Here is a 24,214-nt window from a genome sequence, read left to right on the forward strand (position 1 = left end):
TACCTCACGAGCCTCATGAGCACAAAATGGGTGTGTGTGTCTATCTCTGAGGCTGTGTGTGTCTCTGAGGCTGTGTGTGTCTCTGAGGCTGTGTGTGTCTCTGAGGGTGTGTGTATCTCTGAGGGTATGTGTATCTCTGAGGGTGTGTCTACCTCTGAGGAGTCCATTTGACTCTCAAAGATGGATTCTGAAACACATGGTGTGGCTTGAGAACTGCCAGAAATGGGTTCAGTGGTTGCTCTGTTTATGTTGACTTGATTCTGATTTGGGTAGGAGCTGTGAGGGTTGTGCTCAGTGTGTAGTGCAAGGCAGATATTCCTGTTGGTGCTGTGGGTTCAGGCTTTGGCAAGAGATGTTGGGGGGATGTTTGACTGTGACCTGCTCCTTCAAAAACACATTCCCTGTGCTCCAGAGCAAGGCAAATTCCACCAGCTCCTTTCCTGCTCCTTTGCTTGGCAGAGCCTGATGTACCCCATGAAGGAGGGAGCTGTATTTCACTCCCATGTCTTGATCTTGGCTCTTGGGGAAGAAAAACCCCACCTTTTTATTCATGCATATGCCAGATGCTCACAACTGCTGCTTTTGCAGAGGGAGAGCCCAAGCTGCAGTGGGAATGCAGCCCTCACCCACATCGAATCTGCTCTAGAGCAAAGTTTCCCAAATCTTTACTCTCTTTTTTTCCCTGACTCTGCTCTAGATGGCAGATAAGTTAAACTACAGTGTTGATAACAGCTTGTGCCATGCAACTGGGGCCCTCCTTCGGCAAAAGGAGCAGTTGTGAGCATCTCTTCCTCCGCAGCACGGCCCCTCTTGCCCCGCTTTCCTCACAGTCCTTGCCCCCATAGATTCGTGTTCTAATGCCCGTTACCCAGCGGGGTTTGATGGTCACAGAGGACCCAATGCAGGAGCTCCCATTTGTTATTTAGCCTACTTTTCAGAGGCACAAGAACATCAAGTGACTGGCACAAGGTCGCCCATGAGTCAGTGACTCCTCTGGCACCATGGCCGGATCCTGCAGTCCCCTGCTCCTGCCACTAGATCACTGTGCCCCATACTCCACAACACAACCATTCAATTAAGCTCCCACAGTGCCTTAAACGTAGCTTATCCCTGGGTTTGCCAGCAGCCCTGGTATTCTTGTGGAGCCTTGCCTTAGGAAATGCTGACAGATGGGGTCAGGGCATGGTTAGCGCTGCCTGGTACGCGGCTGGGCAGTGTGGCACGGGGCACGGCTGCTCTGCCCCGCGGCTCGGGCTCTGCTGGCACCCTGGCACAGCCTGGCAGGGAACCCCGGGTTCTCTGGCTGTGTGAAGGGGTTTGCAGGGACCAGGAGTAATGAACATGATGAGAGGAGAGTGGGAGGGAAGCGACTTATGAATAATGTATTTGCTGTGTGTTGTATATGAAATAATAAGAGTAGTACTGGTTTATTATGGTAACGTGCAGTCTCCTAAGGCACTTGCCCTCTTCCTGACAACCTGATGAATTATTATTACCAATTCTAAATCTAATTGCCAGTTATTTCCCCCTAGATACTTTTGAATCAAAAAAATACCCACTGGAAAGGAGCTGTGTGTGCTCCTCCCCAAAGCTTCCCCGGCTCTGGAGGCAGCCCCCCTGCGCCGGTGAGCCCCGCTGCTGCCAGCGCCGCGACCCCGAGCGCTGGCACAGACAATTGCGTTTCTGTCGGGCTCATGACCCCACTTGTTGCAGCAGTGACCCCCCTGAGGGTCAGGACCCCTCCCCTGCGTGAGGAAAAGCTCCTGCCCGGCAGCTACGGCTGAGCTGCTCTTCCTCCCTTGCTCCCTGTGTGGATGTGGCCGTTGGGCACTAAGTTTGCCGATGTGAAATTTAGGTTAATCCATTTCCAAAGTGGATTAACCTAACCCACACAAAGGCACTTAGTATAAAATAAGAGTGTCCACATGGTGAGGCAGCACGGAGCAGTGGCCGTGCCTCCAACCCACACCCTGGCCAGCCTGTGTCCCCAGCCAGCTCTGCACAGAGGGGCCGGAGCCTCGCTCCCTGGGGGGATGTGCTGTTCTCCTAAATGGCTTCAAGCTGGTCTAGCTCGAAGCTGAAGGGAGCGTAAGGAGTAAACAAAGCCCAGCAATGGGAAGGGGTTACAATCCCGCTCCAGTGAGGTCCACAGCAAGTCTCCTGTTCACCTTAAATGGTCAGGATTTTATTTTAGCTCCAGGGAGGAGCAGCAGCCATTGAGCTGGAAGTGAGTGCAGAGCAGGCCCCTGCAGCTGGGGGCTTGCAGCCCACTGCTCTCCCTGGCAGTGGGAGCACTGGGGCTCTGCTCCCACCCCTCAGCCTCTGGCTCCATGGACTGACCTGGAGGAGATGCAAACACCATTACTGAGCAATACCCATCTTCACCTCCGGCCTGAGATCTTCCCCAGCTGCCCCTCCTCCCTTGCATGCTTTCCCTAGCAGTGAAGTGGTTAAGGCTGGAGTAGAAAACATCATAATTGGGCATCCGCACTAACAAGCCATAAACACGACTGTGACAGTTCCCATCCTCAGCTCTGGCACTGGCCTGCTGCAGGCTCCAGCACAATCCCTTACACTTGGGTTGCTCTGTAAAAATTGCCTTCATCGCCCTTAAACAGTGTGGGGAGGGAGATGGGCTGGGGAGGGGGACGCTGAGGTGGGAGACAGGCTGGGCAGAGGGATGTTAAGGCCCCTCTGCCCATAGCTTCCATCTCCAACCAAGCAGCAGGTCACCAACCCACTGTCCTCAGGGCCCTGTCTGTAGCTGGCACCATCCAGAGCCGTGCCAGGACCCCAGGCACTGCCCACCCAGCATCCTGAGCCCTCCTGGGGATGCGGCAGCAGGGTGCCCGACACGGGGCTGTGCTGGGGGCACGGCTGAGCTGGGGTGGGCAGCGTTGCCGTCGAGGAGCTGCCCTGCTTTAACAGCAGCCGAGCTCCAAGGTGCAGAGGGCGGCTGCGGCGCCGAGCGATGCTGCCGCTGGCAGCGCGGGGTCTTCTCCTGCTCCCACGGTGCGACAGGGAGAATCCTCTGAAACAAAAGGATTCAGCAGAGGCGGCGGCGCGGGGCCTGGGCACCGCTGCACCCACCCAGCGCAGGGGAAGGGGGGCTGGGGGCTGCGGGACGCCCACCCCGCGCCGGGGACTCGCCGCCGGGCCCGTTCCTGGCGGCACGGGCAAACCTCGGCGCTGCCCAGGCCGCAGCTCCCGGGGCCGGGCCGGCTGTAGGTCAGCGGGCCGGGCCCGGCCGGGTGTCCCCCGGCGGGTTGCAGCCCCCCCCCGAGCCGTGCCGTGCCGTGCCGAGCGGAGGATGCTCGGGCGGGCTGCAGCCCCCCACCCCCGGCCGTGCCGTACCGATCCGTGCCGTGCCGCCGGCCGTGCATTCTCGCGGCTCTCCAGCAGGCGCCCGGCCCTGGACATTGTCTCTTCCTCCCGGAGGAAGGGCCCTCCCCGGCCCTCCACAATGTGCTCTTCCAGGCGCGGCTCCCGCGCCCCCCGCCGCGCCCGGCCCGGTGCGCCCGCCCCCCGCGGCCCCGCTCCCCTTCCCCCGCCCCCTCCGCCCGCGGCCGGGCCCCGCTCGCCCCCCTCCGCCCCCCCGGGAGCCGGGAGTGACGCGCTCCGCAGCGCCGGCCCCTCTCCCCGGGCAGCAGCTGGTTGTCAGCCTCTCCGGAGCGCCGCCAGCCCGGGCCCCCTCCCTCCGTCCCTCCGCCCCGCGCTCCCAGCCGCGCCGCCGGGCTGGCGCAGGCCGGCAGGCCCCAGGCCCGGCTCCAGGTACGCGCCCGGCCGCGGGGGGCTCCGGCCCCGGCCCCCAGGTGGAGGAGGAGGAGGGGGGAGGATGCGCGGGGCTCCACGCGGCCGCGGCGTTGCGGGAAGTGGGGGGGGCATTGGCGGGCGGGGCGGGGCGGGGCGGGGGGGGCGGCCGCGGGGCCCGGCCCCGGCTCGGGGGGGAGCGGCCGCGCCGCGCCGCTTCCCCGGGAAGTTGCGGGTCGCCCGCCCGGCGGCGGCGGCGGCGGCGGGGGGAGGTTGGCGCGTCCTTCCCCGCGCCCGGCGCGGCTCCCCCTTCCCTTCCCCGGAAGAGCACAAAAGCGGAGAAGAAAGTGGGAGGAGGCGGCGGCGGGAGCGCTCCGGCCCCATCAATTCCTGGGCACCGGTTCTACGCCGCCATCGCCGCGCCGCCCGCCCCGGCCCCGGCCACGGGCGGGGATTGTGCTGGAAATAGCCGCCTCCCTGGAGGTAAAGCCCTACTTACGTGTCAATCCCCGGCGCACGCCGAGCTCCGTGTGCCGGCCCCGGCTCCGCGCACACGCGCGGCCAGGTCTCTCCGTCGCGGGTGTATTTATTTACCTGCGGGCAGAGGGGCGCGGGGGGCGGGACGGGAACGTTCGCCCGGCTCCCGGCACCTCGCTGCTGCGGGGAGACACGCGTGGGAGCCGTGTCCCAGCCGGGGGGCGACGCCGGGCCCCGTGGCCGTCGGGGATGGGGGGGGACCCCCAGCCGCTCAGCCCGCAGGGCTGTTCCCTTCGGCCCTCTGCTCCAAAGCCGCGCCCCCTCCCTCCCTCCCCGGCGCTGGGGGAAGAGCAAAGTGCCCTTTTACACCGCGCGCTTTATGGGGATCGAGGCACCGTCCGCGCCTGGCGTGGAAAAGCAAAGCGCCCGCCCGGCTGGGAGCGAGTTCAGGTGCCAGGGAGGTGGGTGCGAGGTACGGGGAGGGGGGGACACACGGGGCCCGGGTCCCCTCTTCAGCGCTGCCCGGCTGAAGCAGGAGCGCGGGGGGCAGCGGCCGCGGACGGGGGTGCGGGGCCGCCCCTGCCCCCCCCTAAGCACCCTGCGCTCCGGGGGGGTCCCAGAAGGAGAGCTCTTAGAGCAAGGGGAGGTGCGGGAGGCGATGAGCCTCTCTTCCTCTTTCATTTGCTGTTCGCCTTTTGAATTAACTCTTTTGCCCGTTTTTGGGAACTAAAGAATACTCGTTTTTGCCACGTCTTGTGGAAATCGGGGAGAAATAGCAGTAAATAAGGACGTAAGTGCCCTGACAAAGAGCTCTGGGGATGCTCTGTTTGGTGTGTGAATTGCACACACGAGTAGGCAGCGCAGTCACAGCTCGCTGCCACCGCAGCCCGCGTACACCCGTGTGCCGCCGCTCCTCGAGCACTGACCAGCGCCGTGCTGGGGGCTGCAGGATCAATCTTTGACCGGGAGTGTTTTATGTTCCATTAGTAAGCCTTTCTCCGCGCTGAACTGGTTAAGTTAGGGTCAAATCTGGTTCAATACCTTCTTGGCATGCTCAGAGGGCCGGGTTTAAACAGCAGCTTGAGACGGAGATGAGGCTGCCTTGCTGAGAGCTCGTCCCAAGGCTGGGGACACGGGTCCCGGCGGGAGCTGCCGTGACCTGGCGGGTCTGGGGGCTGCCTGTGCCGGGCAGGCTGCAGCTGGCACGGCCGTGGAGCGGCTCCGGGGGCTGGTGGTCACGCGTTGCCTTTTGTTGACTCTAAAAACACGTCAGGTTGTGGTGGGAAGCTGAGCGTGGCTGCGTGCTGGGGACGTTACACAGCCTCGGTTCCTGCTCTGCCCTGGGAAATCCCACCGGGACAGCAGACTGTGGCGTGAAAGGACACAGCTTAGAATAAAAGGACTCAAAGAGAGAAAATAAACTGTCCTGAGACTCGGAGCCTGGAATATAAAGCGTGAGGCACAGCATGTAAATGACTGGAGAGAGACGTGCAAGGCAGTCCCCGAGAAACTGAGCCTGGCTGTAAAATAAGCAGGTTACTGATAGCCTTGCATATATTTACGAGATGCAGTTCTAAGTGTAGCTTCCCCCCCTGCCCTGCTCCAGCCTGTGCTGTGGGAGGTGGTTCTCCAGGAAGGAGAGCTGCTGCTGGAGAAACATTGCCTGGAAATTAAAGCCTTGCTACCCGGAGGTCCCGATGATGCCCCTGGATCTACCAGTGACTCGCTGTGTTCTCAGTCCAGCCAGGGCTGCTGTTGGTACCCAGGGTTTCCAGCTCTAGAGGAGGAAGGATACTTTTCTGACTTGGAGGGAAGTTGGGAGGCTCAGCGGCCGCGTGCACACGAGCTGCTCCAGGAGTGGTGAATGGAAAGTGGGACAGAAACGCGGAGTGTGAGCCCTGCGCATGTGAGTCTCTGCCTTTGCCGGCTAGAGCGACGCTGGCTGCAGAGCAGCTGTGAATGTTGGACTGTAGATAAGGAGAGGAGCGAGGATGTTGTTTTCCAAACCCTGCCTGGTGCCCGGAGCCCTGGGGTGTGGCCTGCGAGCGCACCGGCAGGATCTGACTTCCCCTTGCCAAAGAGGAGCCGCACGCACGTCGCCTGACCCTTGATCGCTCAGTCCCTTGAACGTTGGAAACAAAGCGATGGGACTTTACAGCGGGGTGAGGAGATCTCTCTGGAGAGCTGAGGAAGGCAGGAAGGAGGAGGGCGGCAGCCGGGGTTTGGGGTTCGGCGCTGGGCTGGCTGGTTGGGGCTGTCGCTGCCGTCTGTGCCACCGGTGGCGTGGAACCGGGGAGGAGGCGTCCGGTCCTGACACGGGCTCTGGTAATGGACTGTGTTCTGTTTGCTAATGAAAGTTTCATTTGAAGTTTGTTTACAGGAAAGAAGAAATTAGCAGAGAGAATTCTCCTGAGAACCCAGAGAGGAAAAAGAATGAGCTGCCTGACTTGCGAGCCAAAAGAGGGTGGAAGGGTAGATGAGATTTACCGTATTGCTCCGAGTCGTAGCTGTGTGGCTGTTGAGAAATGCTTCCTTGTTTGGCTGGGTGGTGGAGCCTGCTCCAGGGCTCAGCCTTCAGCCAGGTTCTTGGCATCCAGGGGAAATTCAGAGCTCCCCACCCAGCCAGCAGTTTTGATTGCACTCTGTTGTCGTGTGTTTTGACACCAGGACCTGTGCTGTGCTGCTGTCCCTCTGCTCCAGCCGATGGATCAGGGCTGCTCCTGGGCTGTGGCTGGGCTCTGGGTGCTGCTGCTGGGGCCTCCCATGCCTGGGACTGTCCCTGGTGTGAGCTCACAACACTGAGCCTTTGCTCTCTGAGGGATGTTCTGAGGAGGGAACTTGCTGGTGGCCTCTGATGTCCCAGCGAGCAGTGAGAGATGTGGCCGAGGGGCAGCAGAGGATGCCAGAGCCACAGGGACGGGGCTGGCCAGAGCCACGGGACAGGGCTGGCCAGAGCCATGCTCGAAATTGCAGCTTTTCTCTTGCTTTGGGGAAGAGGCACAAAGGTGTGAGGAGCTCCCAGGCATCGTGGCCTGGGCAGAGCTGTGGGGGCTGCCCCAAGCCCACGGGCAGCAGATGTTGTCCCAGCAGTGCTGTGGCTGTTTCCCACTGACATGAAGGGTTCACCCAGCGCCTGCACTGTCGGCTTTGCTTGCCCTTGGGGTGGGCTGTGCCTGGGAGCTGCCAGGAGGGCTGTCTCTTTGATGGTTTAGCCAAGGTTGTTGGAAAGCAGCAAACTGGAAAGCAGAGGGTGACACTGGGGATGTGGGGATGTGGCCTCCTGGCAGGGTCCCACAGCAGCAACTGTCTCTTTCTGCTGGTGACTGCACCCTGGACTGGTGAACGTGCGACGGCCTCTTTTGATTTGAGTCATTTATAGGTTATCAGTTTCTGGTTTGATATCCAGAGTATTCCTAATAATAGGCAAATGTTATTGCACCTCTAGAGAGTTGTACACATTTGTAAAGCACTTCAGGTGGCACGTGCAGGCAGGAATCCCTCCTGTCACCGTGCTCCCACCGCGGGAGAGTGCGTGGGGAGCGTGATGCTGAGCATGGGGAGAGTGATACTGCCTGGCTGGAGGGTGGGTGCCGGTGCTGGGTGGCCTCTGCAGCCCCCAGAGGCTACTCCAGAGCTGGCTGCTTTCCAAAAACATCGCGGGTCTCTCCCAGGGCTCCTCCTCCTCACCAGACAGGTGAGAGACTGTGGGCAGCAAGGACCTTGGCATTTGCGTTTGTCTCTTAAGCTCTGACAGTAATCTTGAGTAAGCCTTGTGAAGGAGGCCAGATATTAGGGTGGCTGCCTCCCTGCAAATGCTTACAATAAAGAGACTATTTATAGTTTGCAACAGGGAGACCTTTGCAGTTCTGTTCCTCTGTGTACAAGATGGAGTTTCTGGAGAGACAGGATTGCTTCGTGGCCACGGCGCAGTGCTGAGTGGGGGAGTTGCTGTGTCCCTCTGTCCCACCTGGGCTCAGGGGGCTGCAGGGGGGCACACTGCTGGGGGCTGGATGGCCCTGCCCCACGGGGCTGCTGAGCCCCGTCCCTCTGTCCCTTCCTGCAGATTTCAGGAAGCTCCCTGGGAGGCACAGGGAGGGAGTGGGCTGGGGCGGGCTGGAGCCCGGAGCCAGCAGATGTGTCTGCAGCAGGGACGAGGAGCTGGGAGGAAAAGCACAAACCTATCTTGAAAGACATTTGTTTGCTCACAGTCAAAATGGTCAGGCAGCGATGAGCAGACAGGGCAGCCTTTATGGGCTGCAGGCTGGGCTGGAGGGGCACACACCAGCCGCCTGGTACACGGGAAGGAGCGGGGATTGCATTTTATCTCACGACCAGGGGGAGGAAAACAAAATAAGAGCAGAGAGTTTACAAGCCTTTGAAATGTTTCCATCAAAGGAAAGCGCTGTTGAAAGCGGTTCTGGAAGCATTTTTGGTGTTCCCCTGCACCCCAGGGCTCTGGACATGGTCTGTGCCCATCGCCTGGGGAGGGGAGCAGGGCAGATGAAGGGATCCAGCAGGACCATGCTCATATGGGAACACGGATCTGCTTCCTCCCGAGCTGCGTGTGGGGAGGTCCCCCAGCCCCTCCTCTCATTCAGGATCTCAGTGCTGCCTTTATGATGATGGTTTTGAAATCCTGTGGCTGACCTTTCCGGCGCTGGAAGCGATCCAAGGGCTGTGTCTTGAAGTACTGTAAAGGTTAGGGAGAAGGGAGAGAGAGGCAGAGAGAAAATGTCCTTTCAGCTGCAGGAGTGGGAGAGAGGAATGTCATCTATGCTGCCGTGGAGCAGGCGGCTGGCCCGAGCTCTGGTGTCCCTGCCTCGCTGGGGCCTCGCTGCCCCGGCCCCTTCCCGGGGAGCATGTGGTCGGCTTTGGGCAGGGAACAGGGAGCAGTTTCCCTTCGGAGAGGGCTGGAGGAGCAGCGCCTCGGGGCGGCTCTCCAGGAGCCTCCTCTGTGGCACGAAGCAGCGCAGGTCTAGGGGCATCGGTGCCACCACCCAGATCTGCCCCAGCGGCCTCTCCCCGCGGGTGCCAGTCCCCTGGGGGTTCCCGTTGCCGCAGACGATTTGACCTCAAAGAGGGTCTGAGCCGTTTGACGGGGCCGAGGCCGTCCCCAGCTCCCGCCCGCCACAAGCGCGCTGGGGTGGATGGAGATTAAAGGGTAAACTGCGGGGCTCAGCCATCCGCTCCTACAGGATGCGAGCTCCTTCTAATTGTCCTCAATTAGAGACAGTGCCATTGCTCAGGCACGTCTGCAGGCAGGAAGCAGAGCCCGGCCTCACCGGGGCTGGGGCGGCCGCCCGGGGAAGGGCTCGCTGGCCTTGGGGAGCGCCGAGGGGCCGGCAGCCGTCGCGGGGGGAGCAGGGGCTGCTCGCTGGGCTGCTTTTAGGGCAGGAGATGTTAAAGCCAGAGAAAGGAGGAAAGAAAATAACTCATTGGGTTAACCCTTTGCTGCTTGCCCCCAGGATGAGACGTCGGTGAGCAGTGAGGACTTTGATATGAACGACTCCACATGGATCTCAGCTGACCAGCACCTGAACTCCAGCCTGAGCCCCAGCCAGGACGAGAGCATGCGCAGCCCGCAGAACCTGCACGGCCACGAGGACGGTGAGTCCCGGCGGGCGGGAAGCCTCCGCTGCACCCTGGGTTTGTCACCTATTAAACATTAACCAGTCCCTTCTGATCAGGTGTCCCACCTGTAGGATGGATTTCCTATCAGCACAGGCTTCAGAGCAGCACTGACTCCCAGTCCCTGCTCAGCCAGGGCCCTCTTCAGCTCAGAGCTGATGGTCTTTATGTGAGGACCTGGCTCCCAGCTCTTCCAGAGAGTCATATAATCATAGACCTGTTTTGATTGGAAAAGACCTTTGAGATCATCAAGACCAACCCCTCCCCTCACCCTGCCAAGCCCACCACTAACCCATGGCCCTCAGCACCTCAGCTCCGAGGCTTTGCAATAGCTCCAGGGACGGGGACTCGCCTACCTCTCTGGGCACCCTGGCACAGTGCTGAACAACCCTGTCAGTGAAGGAGATTTTCCCAGTCTGCAATCTCAGCCTCCCCTGGAGCAGCTTGAGGCCATTTCCTCATATCCAATCACTTTTTACCTGGGAGAAGAGACTTTGCTCACCTTGCCACAACCTCCTGCCAGGGAGCTGGAGGGAGTGATGAGGTGACTTGGTAAAGTCACCAAATCCTCTCCTAAGGCATGAGGTTGTAGTTCTCTGGGTGTGCAGAGGCAAACCCCATGAATCTGTACTGTGGGCTGCATGCTGCCCCACTGCAGGAAGGATAGCAAGGCTTCACAGTGCAGGTCACAGCTTTCCCTGTTTGGAAAGCTGCATCTTAGACGGCATCTTGGATCCCCCAGCAAGAAGTGTGTGATGTGCAGTTCCTGACATTGGTGGGAGTGTGGGGTGGACGTGGGTGTCTCCTCACTCTGTCTGGGCAGGAGATTGGAAGGGGCTGAAGGTGTCAGACGTGGGCTGGGTGGGAGGAAGTGTTTGGTGAAGAGAGGTGGTCTGTTACCTCTGTGAAACGTGCTGGTAAATAAATGGTAGAAGGATGGGTTCAGGTCAGAGTTCATCTCTGTGGTGCTTGAAGGGTTCAGTGGTTGGACTATTACTGGCTTTTGCTCAAGAGGTTGAATCCCTCATTATCCCCAGTCTGGCTGCTGCTGGGAGAGTGGGGAGTGGAGGAGCTGAGGGACGACTCGGGCTGGGTCAGTGCTGCTTTAAGAAAGGGGGCTGGAAATCCACCCCAGAGGAATGAAAGGGCTTTTGTGCCGGCAGGTCTCCCCATGGTGGCTTTTAGCTGCATGTGTGGCCAGTGGCAATGACAGTGGGGACAGCAGAGACACTGCTCTCTTCAGTCCAGCACTGTTGCACTTCAGTTTGTGTTGCAAATCTGCAGTTTTGAGAAGCTGCTGGTGTTACCTCACCAGGAGCAGCCCCAGTGTCAGGCAGCGTGGTGAGGATGTGAAACCGGTCAGTGGGATGGGCAGGGGCACTTGTGCTTGTGCAGGGCCTGGCAGTGGGGCTGTGCCTGTGGCAGCAGGAAGAGTGTTTGGGTGGTAGCACAGCTGCTGACATCAGAGGCGTTGGGCTGTTCAGGACCAGGCTGCAGCCTCCTCCCTGAGCGCGCTGCCTTGCAGCCCTGCCGCCTCCACAGGCTCTCTGTCCCTCCTCAACGTTACTGTTTGCCCGTGGGGACGTTTCAGGCTGGTGGCTTATCCTTCACCACTGAATTCCCAGGTCTCATTTGCAATCTGGAGTGACACAGTTTTGATTGCTTTGCTGAGCACTCTGATTCCACAGGACGGTGATTTAACGAGGGACTCGCGTATTTAGGCAAATCAAGATGTTCTCACTAAAGCTAAATCCCCTCTCTCTGCCCTCTTAGGAAGTGCTTCCATTTTTTCATGCCCTGTGGTTTTAACTCAGAAGCAGGTGTCCTCTTTGGGGCCCTTCTTTTCTGAGGCTCATTGGTGAGCAATAAAGCACAACTAGTCCCTTCCTTTCTGTGAGGAAGGTGGGTGTCCCAGGCTGTCCCTGGGGTCAGCAGCAGCCTGAGCCAGGTCGGCTTTAGCAGGTCACTGCTGGTGGAGTTGAGGAGTAACAGCCAAGCCCTGGGTTAGTAATGAGACCCATCAAGAAGAAGCCAGCGTGGCATTTCCATCAGGCCGTCGTACTTCAGGGAGCATTTTATGGGACTGAGAAGAGGTTTTGTCCCTGTGGTGAGGGTCTGTGTCCTGGAGCTCTGAAATGCAGGCTAATGCCACTGGAGTGAAAGGTCTCCTGCCAGTCCCTCTGCCAAACCAACCCTCCTGCCAGGACTGCAGCATTCAGGAGGCTGAGAAGGGAAGGATGATGGAGAGACCCAAGTGACCCAGGAGGGCAGCAGGCAGCTGGAGGAGAGGAGCACAGAGCAGGGAAGGAGCAGGGAAGGAGCACATTGCAAGAGGAAGGGCAAATCACTGGCATGGGGAAGGGAATGCATCGATCAAAGTGTCAAGCACTCTGCAGCTTCCTCTTCTCTCAACCTATGGAACCTCTTTTTTTTGGAAGGAAATGTGTTTGACCAGGTTCCCACTGGCTTGCTGAGGCTGTGCACATGCAAGGCCTTCCCAAGGAAGTCATCTAAGTGTGAGTAACCAGCCTGCATGAGCTGCCTGGCCCTTGGAGTCCAACTGGCCAAGGTGCCCTGCACACAGTCCTGGTGCCAGGGCAGCCTGAGGGCTCTGCTCAGAGCTCTCTGTGCTTTTGATCTCCTGCCCTCAGCTGTGCACTGTGCTCTGCAGAGCCCCAGCCTTTGTCCAGCAGCCGTGGGTGATGCAGGCAGTGCCACAGCGAGCCCTGTGCCCGTCCCACAGCCACGCCAAGCGTCCTGGCACCAGCCACTTCCTGCAGTCAGCAGCCTGTTCAGGACTTGGTACTTTCCTCCCTCTGGAAATCCTTTTGAGCTACTAAATTGCTCCAACCTGCTACTGTGCGATGGGTGGGATGCTTGGAGTGTGTCTTCCGTGGGAGGCTTCCTAAAGTACAGAGTTTTCCTGGAGTGAGCCCAGAGGAGAGCAGCAGTATCTGACAGGGTTGTTAAAAAACGTCTTGTTTGGAGGACTGAAGCCCCAGCTCCAGGTCTGTCAGAGGCCTGGGAGGAGCAAGTGCTGTCCTGTGGCATAGGAGCAGAGTGGCGTGAAATCCAGAGACATGGGAGAGCTGTGAAATCCAGAGACGTGGGAGAGCAGGGAACCCTTGTCCCATGCTGTGATACACAAGTATCTGCTAAATCTTCAGAGAGCTCAAAGGCAGCTCCTAGGAAAGCCAATACCTGCTTTTGTCTGCCTGCCTGGATCCCTCTGCCCAGTGTAGCCATGGTGCAACCAGCATCAGCCCCTGGGCCAGCAGGGAAGACAAATTAGACCTTATGACTTCAGTGAGTAAGGGACGGAGAAGGCACCATGGGGAGAGAGCAGGAGCAGAGCTGGGTTCTCCCCGTGTTGGTGGGCACGGGGTGGGACTCGGGTCGGGCTGCAGAGCTCGGGGCAGCGACGCCGACGTGCGCACGCTCCCTCCTTCCACTTTCCTGTGTTACTCACCCTGTGGGCCCCAGCACGGAAAATGTGAAGCTCCCTGCAGCGTCCCCTCCCCGTCGGATGCTGCTGCCGGCATACGTGGCTGCAGGAAGCTGCTGGCCACCGAAAGCAGCGTCAGGATCAACGTGAGCCCTTTGCTGCTGGAGCGGAGCCATTGTGCTGCACATCCTGGAGGGACACGGCTGTGGGAGCCAGCAGTTGGAGCAAGGTGACTGGACTTGCTGTGCCAGCTCGCTGTGCCCTGTGCCTGTTGTAATCCCTGGAGATATCCCCTGCCCTCTCCCAGTTGAGCACAGGTCCCAGCCCTGGTCCTGTCGTGCCACAGCAGCTTCAGCCGGAGTCTGTCCATCCCCAGAGCCCATCTGCATCCACAGGCCAGTGCAGCATCCCAAACCCTCCCTCCCGCTTTGGTCTGGTGTGTGAGGCTGAGAGGGGAGCCCAGCACGGGGATGCCATGATGTGCTGGCATGTGCAGTGCCCTTGAAGAGAAAGCAGGAGGCCAGCCTGAAACTGGGGTGTGTGACACGGCCAAGCGCTTGGACCACTGCAGAAGATGCCTCCGTTTTGCCTGCTGATAGGACACATCTTGCCTTGTCCCTGGCTGCGCATCCAGCTCCCCAGGAGCAGCCCATGGACAGGGGTTGCTGCTCCTGCCCCATCCTTCTGAAGAGCAGGGAAAGCTCCTGAGTGTAAGATCTTTCCCTGCACGAGGGGCGTGAGGCTGCTTCACAGCACTATGTTGAGATAGATCCTCTCCCAGCCAAGCTCCCTGCTGAGTCCTCGCTTGACTGACAGCATCCCCCTACTGAGCCAGTTCTGCCTGGAGCAGCAGCAGCTAATCCAGACCTTGGAGAAAGAACTTTCTTAACCTACTTAACGGTGAAGGCACGTGTTCTTGGGGACCATCCCTCGAGGCATCTGGCTGGGAGGGCATCCAGGTGCTGGGGACATCCCTCAGGAGTGCTCCAAGGAGGAACCTCAAGGACGTGCAGGCAGGTGTTATGTCAGGATGCTGTCCTGAGACCAAGCAGGGGCTCATTGCTCCTGTGACACCCTGCCCTGGGCCTGGCAGGGACAGCACCAAGCCGTCCCCAGCACAGCAGCATCTCCTGGCATGGCACACATCCCACAGCTCCGGGTCACACCGCTGGTACTTGCTGTGATGCCCACGATGTGCTGCATGTCACCAGGTCCCCTGAGCCCCTGAGCTGGCAGAGCGCTTTGTGGGGAGGAGAGCAGCCCTCTTGGCACGTGCAGAGCAGCAGCCCGGCCCGTGCCGGCACAGCCAGCCCCTCTCCTGCCCACGGGACCCCACACGCCGGCCTCGTGCCAGGCTCCGTGCCCAGGCCCCGCTCCGCACCTGCAGCGCCCCGGCAGCTGGTACCCGGCTGGGCCACGCAGCCTCTGTTCCTCCGGCGGCATCGGGTGTCCTGCGCTTCCCTGTGCTGGGGCTTTCCTCATCCGGCCCCGTCCCTGCTCCAGGAGAACATAAACACACCTTTGCCAGCCCTGGGAGGGCCCAGCAGACACATGGCACCTGGCCATCCCAGGAGCTGATCTGCGAGCGCCGGGCCCCGTGTTTCACCCAGGCTGCAAAATCCTCGCTCTTCCCAGCGCTTCCTGCACCAGTGTTGGGTTTCACCCTCCCAGGAGCCTAAAACAAGACCAGGACCAGCATCCAGACCTTTCAACAGCTAGGTGTGACCTCATCTTACTTTTCTGAGGTGTGTGTTTCCGCTGTCCCCACGCTGTGCTGTCCCCATGGCAGAGGGCAGCAGGCACGTCCCTGCCTCGCCTCAGCGGTCTGGGCTGGTGGCTCTGCTCCCCGTGACCGTTTCCAGGGGCATTGCTGCTCCTCCCGAGCAAAGGCTGGGGATAAACAACTCTCCTCTCGGTGTCTTTTGAAGGGCTGTCCTTTGTTGCTGCGAGGGGTGCAGAGCTGGGGGCTGGGGACCGTCCCCCTCTGCCCTGCCCAGAGGATGGGGGTTAGCAGCAGGGTCTCTGATGGCAGGGCTCCCTGTCAGTCCTGCCCAAAGCCGCCAAACCCGTTTGTTTGCCGTGGGAAGAGGCAGAGCCTGGGCAGTGCCAGGCCACAGCGTGTCTCCTCCCTGCAGTGGGATCCGGGTGGCATAAGGAGAGGCTTGGACTGTGCCACCTCCTTCCTTGGTGTGGGCAAGTGAGGTGGCTGGAGGAGCAGCTCTGGGAGGGACTGGGGTCGGGAGGAGAAGGGAGAACCGAGGGCCAGAGTGTGTTTGTGGAGCTGCCAGGCTTTGGTGCGTGGGACAATGTCTGTGGTGGGGCTGGAGCCGGGAGGGAGCTGCGGCGTCGGGCCGGGCAGCGGAGCCGGGGGAGACGGCACCGGGGGAGATGGCGCCGGGGGGCACCTTTCATGGGGAGGGGGGAGCTGTGGCACAGCGCTGCCTTGTGTCCAGCCGGGCCAGATGTCTGACTGCTGGAGTGCTCTGGTCGAGGCAGGGACCCAGGGAGGGAGCGGAGGGTTGGGCACTTGGTCTGGGAATAACGAGGTTTGCATTAACCGAGGGAGACAGGAAGCCCAGCGCCGCTCCCAGCCACAGGCCTTTCTCCTCTCTCGTGTGTCTTGGAGGCCGTGAGCCAGACAGGACCTGGGGAGACCGGGACTCGTGCTCTGGCCCAGTGAGCAGCACGGGCCGGGGCCTCTCCTGCTGCTCAGCGCCCGGCCGTGGGTGCAGGAGCCCCGACGGACACGGCGCCGCCGCCCAGCCCCGGCCCCCCACGGGGCCCCCTTCCCACTCGGGCTCTGTAATTTGTATGAAGTGTCCCTTCCTCGCAGGGCTCCCTTCCTCCCGTCCTTCCCCCTGCTCCTCTCTTTTGTGAGTGAATAATTTATGGTACTTTTCATCTCGCTGCTGTGTTGCGGGCGGGCGCTGGGATGCTCCAGCCCTCCCGGCAGCCCCCTCCCGGCAGCCTCAGGTGGGAGCAGCTCCAGGAGGGTCGGTGTGTGGGTGGGTGGCTGCTGGGCCGTGGCAGTGGCCGCGCTGGCCGTGGGCTGCGGTGGGGCGCGGGCAGGGCCGCGCCGTGCGGGGCTGCTGCGAGGTTTCCGTGGGCCGCTGGCTCTTACATAAGCTCATTGTTTTGTGAGTCAAAAGAGGTTTTTGTCTCCGCTCTGGAGATGTGACAGGAGGAGGAACAATTTGCCCCATTCATCGTTAGCTGTGCCTTTGGTGGCCTTCGCCGACAGAGACGTCCAACCCAACCACTTCCCCGCCGTACAACCTCCCGGGGAGCAGGTGTTGGAAATCGCCCCTTCCCCTCCTGATCTCCGCAAATCCAGGGCCTCAGAAAATCAAGGATAATCCAGCAGCCTCTTCAAAATGAAAACACTGAGCCCTGATTAATTCATTTAATAAGTGACTGATCCCCTCCTCCCCCGGCACCGCGGCCCAAGGAGCCATTTTGCTTCTCGCTCGGGCGGGCTGGGCGCTGCCGGGGAGATGCCGAGGCCGTGGCAGAGGCACCAGCAGCTTGCCCACGGCCTCCTCGCCAGCCTGGCCGTGGCCTGGCCTCGTGGAGGGGCCGGGGAGGACGGTGCTGCGAGGTCACGGGGCGGGCAGCGTCTCCACCAGCATCCCCTGCACGCTGCCGGGCTCTGCACCCCCAGCCCCTGGAGCCGCGTCTCAAGGGCGTTAAACGAGATGTTCCCCTTTTCCAACCCAGAGACCAAACCCGATGGGATGGGAGGGAGTGACGTTGTTTTTACAGTTCCATCTGCTTCAATTAGGGCATAGGGGTAGAGCAGGGGGGCTCCCAATTATCCTCATTAGAGGGGCTCCTCGTGCAGCCGAGCTCCAGCCGCGAGCAGGGGGCTCACCAGGCTCGTGCTGGTTCCATAATGAATATATTCATGGCTGCACAGCCTGGCCTTGCTCACCTGCTGCTGCCCCAGCCCTGCTGCTCACGGGGCTTTGGGGGGCTGCAGAGGACCCCACCGAGCTCAGGGGCTTGGTGGGTGTTACCACAGTGGTTCTCTGGGAGTGCCGCCAGCACGGCCCCGCCGCTGCCCGCCGTCCATCCAGGGGGGCTCCTGCTCCTTCTCCCCACGCCCTGCTTCGCTGTGGGTGTCCCCGCAGGGCAGGACGTGGGCTGGAGATGCCCCAGGGAAGCTGCCTGGCCCTGTGCTGGGTGGCAGAGCCCAGAGCTCCCTCCCCAGCCCCTTGAGCTGACTGAGGCCGTTCCCCTTCAGCACCAGGGACCTGGCGATCTGAATTTGTGGCTTTTTCTCTGCTCACAAGGCTGAGATTAATCCACCACTTTATATGCAGAGCTTCTGGGAGAGCACAACCTGCACAAATGTAGAAATGAGGAAATTATCTGTAGCTAGTGGGTTTACAGACCTTGTTATTTACCTGCCTTGGTTTAAGCAGAGCTGGCTTAAGTAGGTGCTGGTCCTTGCCTTAGATTCCTGTTTCGTCTCCTGTTCCACCTGGGCAGGTTCTTGGAGGCATCTCCTCTTTGTTTTCAGTGTGTTTTGGCTGTAGCAAGCCCAAGGTTTGTAAATGCAGTAGAGCTGAGGAGCAAATCTGGTTTGCAGCTGCTGAGTGTGTTTTGTGCAACAGAAAGGAGATGTTGAGAAGTTGGGGGGTCCAGAGCTCACCCCCGAGATCCCACCCAGCTGGGATGGGAGCTGCAGGGAGTGGGGATGGTCCCAGAGCCACGGGAAGGCTGGAGGTGGCTGGGCAAGGGCAGAGCAGGGTGCCCAGGGTGCTGGAGGCAGGATGGGGATGTCAGAGGCACGCAGGGGTGCCCAGGACAGGGCTGTTGGGAGCAGGTTGGGGATGCTCAGGGCGCTCATACGTGACACTTGTCTTGGTGGTGTTACCTGGTGAGAGTTTGTTGGCATGGAGGGGCCCTGGCGCCATGCTGGGGGTCCCTGCCCTGTGGCACGGGTGGGTGCTGTGGCACAGCGCTGTTGCCAGGGGGCTGATGGCAGGGCCTGGGTGCAGCTCCTGCCTCTGCAAAGGGGAGTAATTCTCCTTAATCCTTCCAAGAGGCATCGCTGGGCCAGGCTGGAGCCTCCCTCTGGGAGCCCCGTCTGCCCGGCACAGAGCAGAGCAGGGGGAGGGCCTGGCCAGGATCCGGGGTGGCCCCGGGGAGCCCAGCGCTCCTGAGCCTGGCAGGGGCTGTGCTGAGCGCCGAGCCCGGCGGCTGGCTGCGAGGGGCTCCCGGGGCTATGCTGGCTGCTGAGCTGCCCCAGAGCCGCACAGGGCTGAGGGCTCCTGCCTGGAGCAGCCCCGTGCTGGGGAGGGCGATGCCGGAGCACCCGGCACACAACCGGCGCCTGGGATTAGGTCGGCTCCGGCCATCGCTCAGACAAATAAGTGGATCAGCGCAAGGGAAAGGAGGGGGAGGGAGCTGCGCTGGGCAGGGAGCGCCAGCAGGGACCTCTCGTTTTGGGGCTCACGGGCCTGAGGCCGGACAGGGGGCGCCGGCAGCGTGGCGGGGCAGCCGGGGACACGGTGGCAGCCCCGGCTGGCCCCACGGCCGGCTTGGCCTCCTGAGTGTCCTCAAGTCTGTTTATTTTAAGGGATCCAAAGTCCTGGGCTGCTGCAGGGTCACGGGAGCGCTCGCCCAGCCTCTCCTCAAAGCTTGCCGTGGGTGCCAGCGGGGGGAGCGGGAGGAGGCTGGGCCGCAGCAGCTGGGCACCTTCCTCCCCTCACGCCTTCGGGCCCGGCCGTGGTGCACGGGAGCGGCCGGCCCCGGGAGCCATTGTGCCGGGCGGCATGGGCCGTGCGCCGGCCCCGCCATCTGCTCCCCGCTGCCGCTGCTTCTTTGTTCGGCGCCCGGCGCACGCTGGCGCAGGAAGCGGCTCCCCACGTGCTTCGCCCTTTCCCTCTCGCAGAGGCACCTAATGAAATAAAGGATTTACTGCAGCAAGGGGGAGGGAAGGGGAAAGCGGGCTGAGCAGCGTGCAAACGGCGTGCCTGGCCCCGGGAGCACCGGGCACCGGCGGCTCCGGGCTGTGCCTGGAGCCGGGCACGGGGAGGGTGCCAGGCCCTGGGGGTGGGAACGTAACTGAGCCCCAGCAGCAGCCGGGCTGTGTGCCGGGAGTGTGTGGCACCGCTCTGGCCGGGCCCTGGGCCGTGGTGCTGGGGAAAGGGGCAGCTGCCATGGGGATGGCTCTGGGGAGTGTGGAAACAGGGAAGCAGGAGCGTCCACGAAGGGTGTAGGAGGTCACTCGGGCTGTGAGTGGGACAGGAGAGATGGCTGTGCAGCCTGCAGCAGCATGCCCAGCCGGGCAGCGTGCCCACTCAGGGTTTTCCCAGCCCAGTGAGCCTGCCCTCGTGTGCCATCCCCACACCCCAGCGCTGTGGGGAGCAGCGTGTCCTCGTGTGCCATCCCCACACGCCAGCGCTCCCGGGAGCAGCGTGTCCCCAGGCCGCTGCAGCTCCTCACCTCCCGCCGCACACAGCCCCGGGCCGTGCTGGGAGGCGAGGGACCCGCTGGGGAGTGGCAGTGCCCCTTTCTCCTCCCTGCAATGCAAACAGAAACCAAAAAGGACCAAATTCCAAAGTTCTTATTCAAGCCCAGGCGCCGCAGCCCCGGGGACCGTCAGCTGCCAGAGGGATGGGTGGCCCTGGCACGGGGCACGGTGGCATCCGGCTGCTCTGAGCGCCAGGGGAGCGCAGCCACGCCACCATGGCCCCGCAGCCACGGCCACCGCAGCCTGAGCCTCCAGCTGCAGCACCCCGGGGCCTGAAGCACGGCCGTGCCAGCCCAGCTCCCGGCCACAGCCACTCACCCGCCCAGTGAGCCCAGAGCAGCCCCGGCCGTGCCGCCGGTGCCGCTGCGGGCTGGGGGAGGCCGGCACAGAGGGGCAGAGCAGCGAGCTCGTGTCCTTCCTCGCAGATGACTCCTCGTCAGAGAGCTGCAGCGGGAACGGCTCCTCCACCCTGAACCCCTCCACGTCCAGCAGCACGCAGGGCGACAGCACCTTCCCCGAGATGAACGGCAATGGCACCGCAGCGCCCATGGACTTCACCGCCTCTGCCGACGACCAGCCCATCAACCTCTGCGACAAGCTCGCGCCCGCACACGTGCCCCCGGCCTTCCAGCCCGACGGCTGCAGCGCCGATGGGCTGCGCAGCAGGGTCAAGTACGCGGTGAAGAGCACAGCTGAGGTACGGCACGGGCTGCCCGCCGCTGCTGCCGGGCTGGGGCACGGCTGGGAGAGGAAGGCATGGGTTGGGAGAGGGAGGGATGGTTTGGGAGAGCCAGACGTGCCTTGGGAGAACCAGAGGTGCTTTGGAAGAGCCAGACATGGTTTGGGAAAGGGAAGGATGGTTTGAGAGAGACAGAGATGGTTTGGGAGAGCCAGGGGTGGCTTGGAAGAGGGAAGAATGGTTGGGAGAGGGAGGGATGGGTTGGGAGAAGGAGGGATGGTTGGGAGGAGGGATGGGTTGGGAGAAGGAGGGATGGTTGGGAGGAGGGATGAGTTGGGAGAGGGAGGGATGGTTGGGAGAGCCAGACATGGCTTGGGAGAACCAGAGGTGGTTTGGGAGAGCCAGGGATGGTTTGGGAGAGGGAAGAATGGTTGGGATAGGGAGGGATGGTTTGGGAGAGCCAGGAGTGGTTTGGGAGAGTCAGGGATGGTTTAGGAGAGCCAGGGGCATCCCCCACACCCTGCCTGCCCCAGAGCCGGGGCACTGCAGGGGGCTCAGCTCAGCCTGGCCAGCTGTGCCGCTGCTGCCGTGCCGGGAGCCCGTTCCCGGTCAGGCAGAGCCACGGTCCCCACACCTCAGGCCTCCCGAGCCCTGAGTGGGCAGGAGCTGACACCCTGAGTCCAGCCACAGGTTCATCTTCCCAGGGGGACGTGAGGAAAGGGGCCAGAAGCAGTGAGCGAGGCAGAAAGGGCTTTCTCCCGGCGAGGCTGGGCTGGGGCAGGCCAGGGCTGCTCACGGTAACCCCCGTCTCCTCTCAGTCCCCTCCATACAGCTCCGGCAGCTACGACTCCATCAAGACGGAGGCCAGCGGCTGCCCCGAGGACCTGACGGTGGGCAGGGCCCCCACGGCCGACGAGGACGACGATGACCACGACGACCACGAAGACAACGACAAGATCAACGACTCGGAGGGGATGGACCCAGAGAGACTAAAGGCCTTCAACGTGAGGAGGGCGCCGCGGCGGGGGCGAGCCCGAGCCCGCCGGCCTCCCGCCCCCGTGGCCACACCGTCTGTCTCCTCCCTTGCAGATGTTCGTGCGCCTGTTCGTGGACGAGAACCTGGACAGGATGGTTCCCATCTCCAAGCAGCCCAAGGAGAAGATCCAGGCCATCATCGAGTCCTGCAGCCGGCAGTTCCCCGAGTTCCAGGAGCGGGCACGCAAGCGCATCCGCACCTACCTCAAGTCCTGCCGCCGCATGAAGAAGAACGGGATGGAGATGGTGAGCGGCCGCCCCACGGCCCCCTGCCCGTGCTGCCCCCCCGGCACAGCCCTCAGCACCCTCTCTGCTCGTGTTCCCCCCGCAGACCAGGCCCACGCCGCCGCACCTGACCTCGGCCATGGCTGAGAACATCCTGGCAGCCGCCTGCGAGAGTGAAACGCGGAAAGCGGCCAAGAGGATGCGGCTGGAGATCTACCAGAGCTCCCAGGTACGGGGGGAGGGACGGGGCCCACGGCCTCCTGCGGCAGCGGGGGCGGGAGGAGACACAGTCCTGAGCCACCTGGGGCAAAGCATTTGAGAAAGTCTCTGTGAACGTCAGGGAGCAGCAGAACGGGGCCCCGTGGTGTGAGCTGAGACTCGGGCCAGCGGGGATGGAGACCCTGGCTTGTGTTGGCCACGGTGCAGCCATGGGAGACCAACTGTGCCCTCACCAAGCCTCCCAACAGCCTGGGCTCCTGCCTGGGCTCCTGCCTGGGCTCCTGCTGCAGCAAGGTTGTGCTTCCCCCATGCAGGATGAACCCATTGCTCTAGACAAGCAGCACTCCAGAGACTCCACAGCCATCACCCACTCCTCCTATTCACTGCCAGCTTCATCTTACTCCCAAGACCCAGTGTACATCAATGGAAGCCTGAACTACAGCTACCGTGGCTACGGGTCGCTGGGGAGTGGGCTGCAGCCACCCGCCTCCCTCCAGACGGGCAACCACAGTAATGGTGAGTGGGCACACGCTGTGCCAGGGCCCGTGGGGGCACGGGGAGCCCCCTCAGCCCTCGCCTCTGCTCCCCCCAGCCCGGTCACAGCAGCATCTCCCACACACAGCACAGCCCCGTCCTGCAGCTGACAAGAGGCCTCTGCTCAGCTTGCCTCGTCAGCGGGGGGTTAATTGTTTGAGCTGAACTTGGAGGGACGGTCGGGGTGGCACTGGAGGAGGGAAGGAGTGTCACTGGAAAAAAAGAGAATCTGTACCAACAGCTATTAATTATTAACAGGAGTGGGTGCCTATCACTGCCCTGATCTCATTGCTGCCATGAGCCCTGCCTTTCCCAGCCCTCCCTGGCTGCTCCTGGGACAGGGATGGGGACGGGGCTGGTGAAGTCAGGGGGCTCTGCAGCAGCAGCCAGGGCACAGGCAGCTCCTGCCTCAGCTCGGGGGGGCAGTGATGGGCTAGGCATGGCCTGGGAAAGGATGGATGCTGCAGGGTGGGAGGGCAGAAGGAGAGCACAGGTGAGGCTGAGGGGCCTTGCAACTGGGCAGCAGCCCTCTGGCAGCAGTGGCAGGAGGGGCTGGAGTCCATGAGGTCCTCAGCTGGTCTTTGGCAACCTCAGGGCTGCCTTTGCTTTCCCCAGTGCCCTCTGGGCTCCTGCCCTGCCCCTGCCTGCCCAGAGGGGAGTGAGGATTTGGAGGGATGTGATTTCCGGAGCCCAGAGAGATGCCTGTCTGGGATTAACTCTTATCATCCCTTCCTAATGCTTCTTAACCCTGAATAAAGATCCTGCACCGGCCTCCAGCTGCTGAGACCTAATCCTTGCAGCATGGCAGGGGCAGCTGTGGGTCCTCCCCAGAGCAGCACAGGCACCCCCAGCCCCTCTCCTGGCCACGAGCGTGGGCCCCTCAGTGGGAGACAGGGAACCCTCGTGGGTGCCTCAGAGCAGCCCCAGTGAGCACGGGCCTGGGAGGAGCTGACACAGCAGAGCTCAGGGCAGGGCACAGAGCAGGGCCCACAGCAGAGCCTGCAGCTCACCTTGCTGCCTTCTGCTGGGGTTTTAACCCCCTGCGTCACAATTTCCCCCCTTTGCCCAAGCTCTTGTCCAGTCCTTTAGAGGTAAGAGCATGCTGGAGCTGCACCTTCTCCCTCTGTGAGCAGAAAGCCTGTGGTGTTTGCTGCCCAGAAGTATCTCCTCCCTCCATCCCCCACCTAAGGTGATTCTTGCTCAAACCCACGTCCCCACTCCCAGCTCCTTCCCCCTTGGTGAGCTGGGAAATGGGCTCCCTGTGCTGCTGCCTTTCTGTCCAGTGAAATTGCTTTCACGTGACAGCCTCCTCCTCCTCCTTCTCCTCCTCCTCCCCCTCCTCCCCTCCTTCTCAGCAGCTGTGTCAGTCCTCTGTGGCTGCCACTCCTCCTGCAGCATTTGCTGCCCCAGTGTTGCTTTCCTTGGGGCTCTCCCTGCTTTCCCCTCCCTGTGCAGGGGTTTGTGGTGGGCTGAGCCCCTCCAGCTGGGCTGGCTCCTGGCAGAGTGTGGCCACAGACCCTCCCTTTGCAGCACAGCTGGGGCAGGCTGCAGTGTGGGATTTAAGACAGGAGGAAATGGGCTCAAATTGCTTGAGGGGAGGCTGAGATTGGAGCTGAGACAGAACTGTTTCCCTGAGAGGGGTGTCAGCCCCTGTGCCAGGCTGCCCAGGGAGCTGGGGCAGTGCCCAGCCCTGGAGGGATCCCAAAGCTGAGGTGCTGAGGGCTGTGGGTCAGTGCTGGGC

At 61.8% G+C, this 24,214-nt stretch overlaps 1 protein-coding gene and 1 long non-coding RNA gene across 9 annotated transcripts in view; one reads left to right on the top strand and one right to left on the bottom strand.

Annotated features, from left to right (window-relative positions):
- Window positions 1-24,214, top strand: part of NOL4L (nucleolar protein 4 like) — a 60,575-nt gene that overhangs the window by 32,145 nt on the left and 4,216 nt on the right. For 2 of the 8 annotated variants that reach the window (XR_009819834.1, XM_062009003.1), the window contains exons 5-10: window positions 9,693-9,834; window positions 20,207-20,478; window positions 21,279-21,464; window positions 21,550-21,741; window positions 21,827-21,949; window positions 22,254-22,455. Coding sequence is in view for 7 of the 8 variants with exons in the window: in XM_062009003.1 (XP_061864987.1) it covers window positions 9,693-9,834; window positions 20,207-20,478; window positions 21,279-21,464; window positions 21,550-21,741; window positions 21,827-21,949; window positions 22,254-22,455 (1,117 nt within the window). In the remaining variant the exon portion in view is untranslated. Of the gene's footprint in view, window positions 1-3,686; window positions 3,772-3,971; window positions 4,234-4,635; window positions 4,700-6,306; window positions 6,390-6,453; window positions 6,553-9,692; window positions 9,835-20,206; window positions 20,479-21,278; window positions 21,465-21,549; window positions 21,742-21,826; window positions 21,950-22,253; window positions 22,456-24,214 lie in introns of those variants that run through there. The other 6 variants (XM_062009007.1, XM_062009006.1, XM_062009008.1 and 3 more) reach the window with 6 other exon arrangements.
- LOC133626914 (uncharacterized) lies at window positions 2,164-3,470 on the bottom strand. The gene is made up of 2 exons (XR_009819835.1): window positions 3,355-3,470; window positions 2,164-3,031 (listed from the first exon to the last, which is right to left on the bottom strand). It is a non-coding gene; the product is annotated as an uncharacterized LOC133626914 (long non-coding RNA).

Source organism: Colius striatus, chromosome 16 (assembly GCF_028858725.1).
Source record: "Colius striatus isolate bColStr4 chromosome 16, bColStr4.1.hap1, whole genome shotgun sequence".
Taxonomy (NCBI): Eukaryota; Metazoa; Chordata; class Aves; order Coliiformes; family Coliidae; genus Colius; species Colius striatus.